This window comes from Miniopterus schreibersii (assembly GCF_964146895.1).
Source record: "Miniopterus schreibersii genome assembly, chromosome: 8".
Lineage (NCBI taxonomy): Eukaryota > Metazoa > Chordata > Mammalia > Chiroptera > Miniopteridae > Miniopterus > Miniopterus schreibersii.
The window spans coordinates 57,440,431-57,453,500 of record NC_138109.1 but is presented as its reverse complement, the minus strand read 5'-3'; the positions used below and the strand labels follow the sequence as shown (position 1 = coordinate 57,453,500).

Below are 13,070 nucleotides of genomic sequence, written 5' to 3'. Positions count from 1 at the left end.
AATGAAACTCCAGGGGCACCTTGGGTAGACGCGGTGCAGTGAATTAAGGAAGGAAATAATTAGTCACAATTGCAGAAACTGGCTAAACACAAAGTGAAAGAATGCATGCAGCCCATTTCCTGGAGTTCAGGGAGGCTCAGTAATGGAATATGCAAAAATACAACACAAATACAAAGAAAACAGGAGCTCTCCAACGGAGTAAGAAAGGGACAAATCCCAATTTTAAATTACAAAAATGACTTTATTTAAGTTACTTTCTGTTCCTATGTACTACATAGCCAAATAACATTAAGACGTTTTACCATGAATTTGCGCGATGACAAATCAACTTTCAAGCATTTTTTGATAGTCTTAGAGGTTTTGCCAGCATTTGACACAATCTGAACACAGACAGACAGCGAGAGGAAACAAGAGGGAAAACTGAGTGAACACATAAGGCCTTGGATTTCAAACCCAGTAAAAATATTCATTAAAAAGGCAGAATCGGGTGGGAAGGGGAATGGTATTTAGCGGACAGCAAATTTATACCACATTAAAAACCATGCATAGGGACTATTTAATATGGCCAAGAAATTAAGTTCAAAATTATGTTCCCCTTTTCAAGATCTTCTGAATGAAAAATAACTTCCTTTGGGTGAGAGCAGACCCTCTTCCCTCTCCCCAAAATTAGCTTAGGGATGTTACCTGTATCAGTGAATGGCTTGGGAAAATGAAATAAGAGTGGATCCCTAGTTTGAAATTGTATTAGAAACACGTCACTGAGGCCTAAATCTGAAAAATCAGTAACAGGTTTTCTTACAATGTGTCTGAATACTCAAGGAAAGGTCTAAAATCTTAGACCTCTGAGGCATCCCCCCACTAACAACTGTGTTGTTTCGCTAATCTGTTTGCTAACCTAAGGTTAGTACGGAACCCTACCCTGAGTTACTGAGATCCTACCCAAATGTGGTCTGAGTAACATGATCACATTCAGAATTAACAGAATGCAAATTGAATCTTAATTTAGTCTAAACATAAATTGAAATTATACCAAATTTTACCTATTCACTACTAAGTCCTGCTGACAGTTTGCATAAAGATGGATCATGAATGTTCACTGTTCAAGTAAGTATGTCGTTACTATTGATCAGGTATTTGGCATGAAATTACAGAGTAAAATGAACTACTTTAAAATGAACTTTTCTTACAGTAGGATTAGGAAAATAGGTAACGGCACAACTCCTCCTGGGGGAAATGACAAGAGATGTAAAGATTTTTTCTCTTTTTTAATATCAGAGATCATATTGCAAGAACTTAAACTTTCTTCATCCCAAGTAACCCAAGGAAGATCCAGGTTGTTTAAGCCCCTCTCTACAAAGATGGCTTGAGAGAAAGGTAAGGAGCCACCTCTAAATGAACAAAACACCCACTGTGGACATATTTTCCATGCCCTTCTGGAAGCAGGATGCCATGTAAATTGTTAGAACTCATTACAATAGCAATATGGGGAATGTGTGGCAGGGAAAAAGGTGGGTGAACAATTTAAAACGTTTTACAATTGTAAATAACAGGTTTCATTGTATCAAGAACCTTTATATTAAAAGTGCTGTTAAAAACAGAACAAAAGGAAAACTCAACACATAACTAGTTTTCTGAGGTGTGGTCTTCTTAGGTGAGTTCCACTGGGATATACTTATATGATCTGTTTCAACCAGACCATCAGCCAGACTGTTCTAGACTTAACCATTAAAACAGACCCAAAAGAGTACCGTTATGGGCTTCAAGCACCCATAGGAGTTATGAGTACATATGGTGCTTTTTTATTTACATAAGCAGTTTCCCATGAATCCTATAGAGGTTGGAGAAATAGAGCTAGCTGTTCTGTTTTAGCAAGAGCACTTGTAAAATATGGAAAAAAGAGTAGGTAAACATCCCTTTTACATGAAGTTGATCTGTTAAAGGACTTTAGAAAAGTCAGCAGTTTAGTTACCTGAGTTTCCCATTTAAAGACTAAATAGTAATTGAGTGCTTTTTTTAAATTTAAGAATGTGAACAAAAATCTACAATATTAAAAAGGGCAAGAGTCAAAAATTTCGATTCGAGATAAAGTTTGAGAATTTTGAATTTTTATAAAATCTAATAGAAACATCTGTGAATTTTCCTTTTTAGTGAAAACATAAAGTTATGGAACTACACTGATTTATTGAATGTTATTCAGAACTTAGGCAAAGGGTCAACTTGCGAAATCATTAAGAAAGCAAATCAAATTCTTTTGGAATTTCGAGCAAATTGTTATAAGTGATAAAATAATTATTAGTTACTTACTTAAGTTATGAACCCATATGAGATTCTGAGTTAATATCAGATAAAGGCTTTAGCATAAACATGATTTTTAACCTGAATAGATCCCCTTTGAAGGGTGATACAGAAAATAACCATAAATTGTTTACAGAAAAATAATGCACCCAGTGTTTTAACAGTAGCTCTTGAAGTTTGCCTTTCAACAGGGTATTTTTGTCACGCTCAGCTATGGACAATCTTCCAGGTTTTTTGTTTGTTGAAAACAGGTCTATGTCTCTAAATACAGCACATTGTTTATAATCAGGATCCTACCAATATTCTGGGATTGAATATTTTATCCTACAAGAAATATAACCAGTTACTATTTTAAGCATATTGTTTCAATTACAGGTAGAAATAAATCAGCTATATAAAATCACCATTCTAACCCTTTAACATAGAGCAGAAATAGTGAAGCACTTTGGTCTACCTGATTAGATTATCAAATAAATGAAAAGCATCTCTTTTGCAAATTCTTCACCCCATGATGTACTGTAACATTAAGAAAAGGACTGAGGTCCATGTATCTGCTGAGTAGTCCCTGCAGTTGTGTTTCATGACTCACAGTAGCACTGAGCAAAGTCACCAAGATCAAGGAGTGAATTTTAAAGGCAGCATTTTGAAACCCCAAATCATCTTCCTACTTTCTCTCATTGTTAGGTCACAGAATTTTCTTAGAGAAGACCAAGGCTTGGAAAATGGTCAAGGTGATTTGGTAAATAAACAGAATTCCATGATCAATAGTACTGGTCCTGGACTGAGGGCACAAATAGTGTTTTCATTTTCCTGTTCCACACAGCTTAACAGTTAGTGAAAAATTTTGCCTAAGACCTACATATACCATGTTGGATTTTAAAGTGCAAAGAGACATGAGAGTTCTATTGATCATCAGGCAAAATTGTTGCTAGGTGACATCCAATTAGCAATTTATTCACATTTCGGAAAACAGTAACAGAACCAATCTACATGAGATACATGTTTTAAGCCAAAGAGAGCAGAACAGGTTCCTGTGCTTGCATCACTAGCATTCACAGCAAGGGCAGACTTGAGGGAAATTGATTAAATATATAATATATATAAATATGTGGATTATTTTGTGCAACAGGCAGGATTTGAATAGATTCCACTGCCATACTGCCTGGAGGAACCAGTGGGCCTGGCTGGCGTGCACCAGCTCTTTAGCAGAGTGCTTTAGTAGTGAAATATTTTTCCATTTGATGTATCTACATATCAAGATATCAAAGATGATTAAATTACTCAAAAACCAGGCTTCTAATTCTATGATTTTTAAATTTAATTACCTGTTTTAATTAAAATAAATCTAGCTTCTCTAAGGTTGCTTACCAGTACTATGTAGCTATATTGAGATTAAAGGGGGGAGCCTCCGTTTTTAGTTTTTGAATATTTTTAAACGTTGGTAAAAGTGGAAATTGATTAAATTATAAATGACCAATGCTAGCATGCCAACTATGAAAGATTACTATCTTCACTTGCTTAAAAATCCTTATCTAAGGATACCTTTAACTGTCAAGTATATGAAATAACATAACTTAGGGTTCTCTTGGAGATGGGGGATAATTTAAAAATAATAGTCTGCGACAATGCACTTATGTGAATTTAAACTCCAGAAAAGAGTGCTCTATAGAATAACAGGCTTGGCCAACGGAGAAGGCAGCTGGTAGTAAAATAACAGCACAGATTCCTTGGTATACACACAATGACAACAGGAGCAAGGAACTGCACAGGTGTAAACAAGCTAACAATGACCTTGGCAAAGTATCTTCATCTATTTAAAAAAATACCAAAAAGCATGCAACTTAAGATTCTCTCCCTTTCACAAGAATTAACCGGAAAACAACAAAACAAAACAAAACAACAGATGGAACCATCAGTTTCTGTTAGTAGAAAACAGGAATAGGTACATTAGGGCCCAGGACAAATAAAACTTTAAAATATTAATATTGAAAAAATACAATTAAAATTTTATTAAAAAATACATACTCCTTACTCAATCTGTGTACATTTTGTTTCGTGTGAAAAGAAAAAAAACAAAACCATAAAATAGGAAAGGCATTAAGACTACCTAATTATTTATACTGTATTTGGTAGAAGCAAGTTTCAGTCAAACTTGAAACAAAAATAAGTTATTCTGTTTTCATTTGCTCCCGGACATCAGAAGGCAGAGTTTCAAACAGAGCATCTTCCACAACTAAACCAGCTCTCTTCAGAGCTCGGCAGTCGCCCAGCTCCGGAGGGAGGATTTCAAAGTGATTGCCTTTAACATCTAAGTAGGAAAGAAACTGTAAATTTCCAATTTTTGGTGAAAGTACTGATAGGCTGTTTTTCCCGATCTTCAGAGTTTTAAGTTTCTTGCAGAAGTAGAGTTCATCTGGAAGGTTCTCCACTTTGTTACAAGTGATGGAAAAATACTGTAAACTTTGTAGAACTCCGATTTCAGGCGGGATAAAACGAATGTCATTGTAGGACAGGTCCAAGTATCGGATTTTGTTGCATAGGAAGAGGTGGGAAGGCAGCACCTCGATTTTGTTGTGGCTGAAGGACAGACGCTCCAGGCTGGTGAGTTTCTTTATATGCTCGGGGATGTAGGTGATGCTGTTATGCCACAGTTTTAACACTGTCAGCTTCCGCAGGTGCTGGAAGCTAACGATTTCTTCTATAGATTTCAGGTTGTTTTCCTTGAGGTCCAGTTCCTGGAGGCTGAGCAGGCTGAACACGGCGTGCGGGATGCGCTCCAGGTCACAGTGGACCAGCTCCAGCTCTGTGAGGTTGGTCATCTTCTTCAGGTTGTTGAGCATCACCAGCTTGGTGCCATCGTTATGGATGCACATCTTCTGGAGATGGCTGGACACGTCCACCACGGCCTGAGGGATTTTGGAAACGTTGCTTTTGATAGAGAGCATTTTAAGGCTTTTGAGATCCCGCAGAGACTCAAGGGCGACATTTTTGGAAATATCGTGACTTAGCGAGCCAACCAGGTAGAGCTCCTCCAGATTCCGGAGCCCATACATCCAGGGGGGCAGCTCCCTCATATCATCAAACTTGACGCTCAAGACCTTGAGGTTTTCCTTCAGGAAAGAGAGGGCCGCGCTGTGGATTTTGACCGAGCACTGGTGGAGAGAGAGCTCCTGGAGGTTCTCCAGCTGGGCGATGGTGGCCGGTATCATGACGTTCTTAATGATCTCCAGCTTTAGAGACTGCAACTCCGTAATCTCGAAAACGGTGTCTGGAAGGCCGGAGAGCATAATGAGAGGCAGTTCCAGGCGGTTGTGGGCATTGGTCTGCAGCTTCTGCCGCAGCTTATCGGGCGTCCACTCGTTATTTAAGTTCAGCTGCTTTAATTTGTTCTCGCTCACTTCAGACAGGAACACTGCAAATCTCTTGGAATACAGAGGGTCATACTGATCTATCATATGAAGCATAAAAGCAAAGTCATTTTTCACATCTGGAATATCATCGATCCCAGTCTCCTGCCGGACATACTCAAAAGAGTACTCTCTCAGGGAACGGTAGAAGAGCCAGTACAAGGTATAGAGGCACGTCAAGCCGTAGATGCTTACAAAGCACAGGTAGCAAAAGGAGAGCTTGGAGAACAAGTGGGCCATGGTGTGATTGCAAGAAAAGTTCTTATAGCCAGTCATGTCCTGAATGTCAACGTTACAGTCCACCGTAAACTGGACCTTGGAGACCAGGGCACTGTTATACGCAATGATGATGAGGAATTTGATAACCTTGAGCACGGTCTGGCGAACATACATGGCATAGAGAATATCCCCTTCTTCCACGTGCAGCCTGAACTTCTTCACCTTCTCGAATAAGGCCTTCGCTTGCTCCCCCTCTTTCTTGTCAAGAGCCCCCGCAGTGGACTTGTCAACCACGAACTTCTCCGGGATTGACTTTAACGACTGCGAGTTGACCAGGTTGCCTTCCTGGGCAGACTGCACGGTGTTGGACCTGCTCAGGTTGTTCTTCCTGTTGTCTTTCTCTTCCGAGTCCTCCCCGGACACCTCCGATAAGGCCCGTGTGGTCCAGGGCGAGTCGAAACACTTCCCCAGGATGGAGATGAAATGTTCGATTTTGGAACTGGAGCCGGGGAATTTGAACCAAAAGTTGCTGCAGAGCATGAAGATCAGGGTATGAATGAGAACAAGGTAAGGGAAATACTTGGCATACCAGTGCAGGGCCCGCTCATAGCACATCTGGTTTATGAAACTGTACTGCTGCAGGTCCAGGTCTGTCTTCAGTCCTTTCATTTCCACCGTGACCGGGCTGGTCGAAGACGGTTTAGGTGGAGGCAGTGGGGTGGTTCCGGCAACTGCTTGAGAGACATTCAAAACGGAAGAGTGGTTCTGAGACGGCTGAACCCGTTTCGGAAGGCAAATGATCTTGTCTTGCATGACCTAAAACGCAGAAATAATATTTTCAAATTATATTATTCAAAGAGCTTTCATAATGTCATTAGTGCAAAGAAAGCAGCAATAACATCCAATAAATGCCCATTTCCTTTGTCTGGAGAATACAATGTTCAATTCCAGTGTAAGGTTTTATCCTTAATCCACATGTTGGAAAAATGAAATATATGACCTTGTTAATCACATCTAAGTTAGGAAAGAAAACAGCAGTTTTGTTAAGACAGAATGATTCACAACAAAATAAATCTTTAAAGAATGGTAATGTATTTTTTAAATATTGCTTTCCCCCCCCCCAAACCGGGACCTGGGAGAACCAGTCATTGGTCTGGGAAACACACCCTCTATCGGGCTCAACCTTGAACCAGGCTCCTAAGATTAGATTCACTTGTGTATGAGAACAAAAAGGACTGAAAGGAGAAAATAGGGAAGAAATTCCCATCACGATCACTTCCTTATTCTTTCTACCCGTATCCTGGACTACACGCACAGACGAATGTGAATGGCTTTAATACAGCGGGGATTCCCTAAGCTTTTATAAAAACCATTTCTTCAGAGAGAGGTGAAAGGATACACAGCTGTTCATTGGTTAAATTAATGTTTAAACTTGCTGGCTTTTCACACAAAATATTACACTGAGAACTTCTATCCCTCTACCAACACTTCAATTTGTTGAAAAGAATATTAAGCCAGCAGCCCAGCCGGGGTGGCTCAGCGGTTGAGCATCAGCCTAGGATCCAGGAGATTGCAGCTTGATTCCCAGTCAGGGCACATGCCTGGGTTTCGGGCTTGATCCCCGGCGGGGGGCGTGCAGGAGGCAGTCGATCAATGACTCTCTCATCATTGATGTTTCTATCTCTCTCTCTCTCCCTTCCTCTCTCTGAAATCAATAAAATAAAATAAAATAAAATAAAAATGCCCAGCAGTCCCATAAGATTGCAATTTGGGTAAGAGAGAATGTGTCCTTTGTGAAGATGATTAGGTAGTATCAGGCAGAATACACCTTGAATCAATCTGGGGGAATCACTGCCAGAGAGAAACACACGTAAGTGGGAACAACAGGCAAACAGTTCAGAGGAGGAGTAATGACCAAGGAACTGACAGCAATAATATGTGGAATTAATAATGCAGGGAAAGTCCATTTGTACCTTAAAGTATCAAATGGCTAGAAATCCATAGTGTTTAGTAATTCTGCAACAGCAAAATGTTTAGTAATTTTGCAACAGCAGAGTCCTTTATATTGATTAGAGAAAGAGAAACGGGATCCATTGCAAAGTGCACAAGACAGAAGTACAAGGTTTGTCAACAGAGTGGAGCATCGAATACTTAGAAGAGGGCCTGATACAGGGAAGACCACCAGTATGCATTTGCTGAGCAAGTGACTGAATCCAGAACTGATGCTAGTCCTTCCAGTTCGCAGTGGCTGTAGGCCTGGATGGGGCCATACCTCTCGTAGAGATGAAGGTAAGGATGGTGGTTATAGTAATGACAGCAGCAAACGTCTGTTGTATTTAGTATGCAACTGACCTTGTTTAACAATGTCAAAGGTATTAATTATTTTGTCACCTTAACCTGATGAGGTAGGCACTCCTATTATTCCCATTTCACAGGTGAGGAGACCAAAACACAGCAGAGTTAAGCCACTTGCTAATGTCATCTACCTCAGGCCACCTGGACCCAGAGCCCACATTCTTATTTTATTTTACTGAAGTTCTAGGAGTAGGCAGAAGGTGGGGGCACGGGACCAGCAGGGAGAAGAGAGTGCTTCCCTGAGCAACGACTCCAAGAGTGACACCTTTGAGCTAATATGCTAATATGACATTGTTAGTGGTGTGATGAAAACACAGAAGAATCAGTGTGAAAGCAAGATCAGTTAGAAGAAGGTAAAAAGGCAGGCACTTTTTTAAGGTGCTAAAACCCTGCTAAGCAACCAGGCAGACCCATTACTGTTCCCCTGCGCAGCCCTTCCCCGGGCTTGCTCCTAATGATGGAAGGTGATAGGCTTCCGACCTTCGTTGGATAGGTTTCAGGTTACATGCTGCACCACGGTGCCCAGCTAAGGGGCAAGATGGGCTGAAATCCTGCTTGGCTCACCTTCCTTGGCTGTGACCACACACACAGTAGGAATCATTTTTTATATTCTGCACAAGGGCACCTGGTTAGTGCCTCTGCCATGCTAGGGAGGCAGGTCATATTCTCCCTATTCTACAGAAGAAATCGACCAAGGAACTTAGGTACATACTTGTCCAAGTTCACATAGCTAGAAAACAATAAAGCAGAAATTTAAACCTGTCTTTTCTACAACCTACTATCCTTCCACCACTCCACAGTCTCCTCACTTCGCCAAGCTTCTGCTAGGATGCCAGGTGTAGAAGGGTAATTAATACAGAGACGGTCTCCAGAAGTTCCTTTCAGCCTGACATCGTATTTCTTTTTCAATCTTCACAAAGATATAATTTTTTTAAAATAATAGTTTATTGATTTTTAGAGAGAGAGGAAGGGAGAGAGAAACATTGATATGAGAGCCCAACATGGATCGGCTGCCTCCTGCAGGCCCCCAGTGGGGATGGAGCCCGCAACCTGGGCATGTGTCCTTGACCCAGAATCCAACTGGCAACCTCCTGGTGCACAGGATGCCGCCCAACCAACTGAGCCACAAAGACATAACTTTTAAAATATGCCCACTTAAATCCCAGGAGGGTAAAAAAACAGTGGTCTATTTTCCAGAAGCCATTAACTTCTGAGAACTGAGCACAGAGTAGAAAAAATACTGGAATTTATTCACAAAGAACAGTAACTGCTCATGCTGCTAAGAGAATATATCCTAAGGAGGCTCCAGCAGAGACACAGCTCAGAGTAGAATTCTCAAGGAAGGCGATGGCAAGTTGTCCAAACCAAAAGGATGAAAGGAGCAGGGCAGGTGAAGGAGCTCGACAGTAAAGAGTGTGAAGAGTTAAACAATAGAATAACCAAGAGAGAGAAGTTACCCTCCATGCTTAATGGAAACTGTATTTCTGAACACTACAACTTTGAGAAGAACTCAGAAAAGGATCAGTATTTTCAAAAGCATAGTAAAGAGAAGGGAGACAAAAAAAATGAGGCAGGATTTGTAAAAAAAAAGAGAATAAAGGGTGTTTTGTGGTATTTTTGTAAATAACAGCAGTGTGTAAGTACTTGAAAGTTCTTGTTTCATCTTTTCTGCTCCTTTGAGAAGATTACCTAATACCACGTATATAGCAGGTCTTCACATAAGGTTGCTCACTCAATGTCCTGTTTCTTTCTTTTTAAAAATTTTGTCTTTGTTTCAGGTGTACAGCACAGTGGTTAAATAATCATATAATTTACAAAGCGATCCCTCCCCCCCAATATTTCAAGTACCCACCTGGCAACTGTACAGTTATTAAAATACTATTGACTATATTCCCTTATGCTGTAATTTACACTCTCATAACTATTTTTTAACTACCAATTTGTACTTCTTAACCCTTTACCTTTTTCACCCAGCTTCCCAACCCCCTCCCCTCTGGCAGACATCAGTTTGTTCTCTGAATATATGTGTCTGTTTCTGTTTTGTTTGTTCATCTTTAGATTCTGCATGTAAGTGAAGTTATATGGTATTTGTCTCTCTCTGACTGATTTATTTCACTTAGCATAATACCCTCTAGGTCTAACCATGCTGTCGCCAATAAGATTTCATTCTTTTTAATGACCAAGTAATATTCCATTGCATATATGTACCAATTCTTCTTTATCCATTCATCTATTGATGGGCACTTTGGTTGCTTCCATATATCTTGGCTATTGTAAATAACACTGCAATAAATACAGGGGTACGTTTATCCCTTTGAATTAGTGTATTGGGTTTCTTTGGATATATACCTGAAATCGATGGGTCAGAAAGCAGTTCCAGTTTTAATTTTTTGAGGCACTTCCATACTGCTTTCCATCACGGCTGCACCAATTTGCATTCCCAGCAACAGTGCACTATGGTTCCTTTTTCTCCACATTCTCACCAACACTTGTTGTTGGTTGATTTATTGATGATAACCATTCTGACAGGTATGAGGTAATATTTCATTGTGGTTTTAAATTGGATTTCTCTGAAGATTAGTGATGTCGAGTATTTTTCATGTTTATTGGTCATCTCTATGTCCTCTTTGGAGAAATGTCTATTCAGGTCTTCTGCCCATTTTTATTTTATGGTTTCAAGTCTTACATTTAACTATTTAATCCATTTTGAATTTATTTTTGTATGGTGTAAGAAGGTGGTCTAGTTTCATTTTTTTGCATGATCTGTCCAATTTCCCCAATGCTATTTATTGAATAGACTCTCTTTTAAAAAAAAAATGTTTTTATTGATTTCAGAGAGAAGAAGGGAGAGGGAGAGAGACAGAGAAACATCAAAGATGAGAGAGTGTCATTGATCGGCTACCTCCTGTAGTCCCCCTACTGGGGATTGAGCCCGCAACCCAGCATGTGGCCCACCTGTGAATTGAGCTGTGACCTCCTGGTTCATGGGTTGACACTCAACCACTGAGCCACGCCACGCAGGCTGAATAGACTGTCTTTACCCCACTGTATGTTCTTGTCTCCTTTGTCAAATATTAATTGGCTATATAGGCATGGGTTTATTTCTGGACTCTCTATTCTGGTCCATTGATCTACGTGCCTGTTTTTATGTCAATACAACGCTATTTGATTACAACAGCCTTGTAGTATAGCTTAATATCAGGTTGATACCACCATTTTGTTCTTCAGTCTCAAGATGGCTATGTCTATGCAGAGTCTTTTGTGGTTACACAAAAAATTTTGGGTTATTTGTTCTAGTTCTGTGAAAAATGCCATTGGTATTTTAAATAGGAATTGCGCTGAATCTATAGATTGCTTTGGGTAGTATGGACACTTTAGTGATGTTAATTCTTCCTATCCACGAACACTATATATATGTTTCCATTTATCTGTGTCTTCTTCAAGTTCTTCAATGTCTTATAATCTTCCGAGTACAGATTTTTTACCTCCTTGGTGTGTTTTTTTGTTTTTGGTGCAATTTTAAATGGAACTGATTTCTTAATTTCTCTTTCTGATAGTTCAGAAAAATGCAACTGATTTTTGAATATTTATTTTGCATCCTGCCACCTACTTTACTGATTTCATTGATCAGTTCTGGTAGTTTTTTGGTGGGATCTTTAGGGTTCTCTGTATACAGTATCCAGTCATCTGCAAATAATGACAGTTTTACATTTCCTGTTCTAATATGGATGACTTTTATTTCTTCTGGTTGTCTCACTGCTGTGGCAAAACTTTCAATACTATGTTAAATAAAAGTGGTGAAAGTGGACATCCGCGTCCTGGCCCTGATTTTAAGGAAAATACTTTTAGTTTTTTTCCTACTGAAAATAATATTGGCTGTGAATTTGCCATATATATGTTCAGGTATGTACTCTCTATCCCCACTTTATTGAGTTTTTATCCTAAACCGGGTGCTGGATTTTGTATAATGTTTTTGTGCATCCATAAATATGATCATATAATTTTTAGCCTTCATTTTATTTGTGGTTTATTCACGTTGATTTTTGAAATCCCCATTTGATCACAGTTTATGATCTTTTAAATGTATTTCTGAATTGGTTTGCTAATATTTTGTTGAAGATTTTTGCCTCTATATTCATCAGGGATACAGGCCTATAATTTTCTCTCTTTGTGATGATTTTACCTGGTTTTGGAATCAGGATAAGGCTGGTCATGTAAAATGAGCTTGGGAGCCTTCCCTCCTCTTAAATTTTTTGGAATAGTCTGAAAAGGATAAACGTTAATTCTTCTTTGAGTGTTTGGTAAAGTTTATCTGGGAAGCTGTCCAGTTCAGGGCCTTTGTTTGTTGGGAATTTTTTTATTATTGCTTAGATTTTGTTAGTTATAACTGGTCTATTCAGATTTTCTGTTTCTTCTTGATTCACTCTTAGAAGATTATATGTTTCTAGGAATATATCCATTTCTTCCATATTGTCCAATTGTTGGCATATAATTCTTCATATTTTCTTATAATCCTTTGTATTTCTGTGGTGTCAGCTGTCATTTCTCCTTTTACATTTTTATTTTACTTGAGTCCTCATTTTTTCTATTTTTAAAATGGACTTTTAGAGAGAGAGGAAAGAGAAGAGAGGAAGGGAGAGAGGAAGAGAGAAAGAAACATCAATTTGTTGTTCCACTTACTTATACATTCATTGGTTGCTTCTTGTATGTGCCCTGACAGGAGATCAAACCTACAACCTTGGCATATCGGGATGATGATCTCACCAACTGGGCTACCCGGCCAGGGCTTTCTTT

General features: G+C 39.3%; 1 protein-coding gene across 1 annotated transcript in view; it reads right to left on the bottom strand.

Moving 5' to 3' along the window:
* Positions 1-4,289: 4,289 nt before the first annotated feature.
* The window catches only part of LRRC8C (leucine rich repeat containing 8 VRAC subunit C), a 73,964-nt gene continuing 65,183 nt past the window's right edge, over positions 4,290-13,070 (bottom strand). The window contains exon 3 of the mRNA XM_081145567.1: positions 4,290-6,737. Coding sequence (XP_081001693.1) covers positions 4,464-6,737 — 2,274 coding nt within the window. The 3' untranslated portion in view covers positions 4,290-4,463. The remainder of the gene's footprint in view (positions 6,738-13,070) is intronic.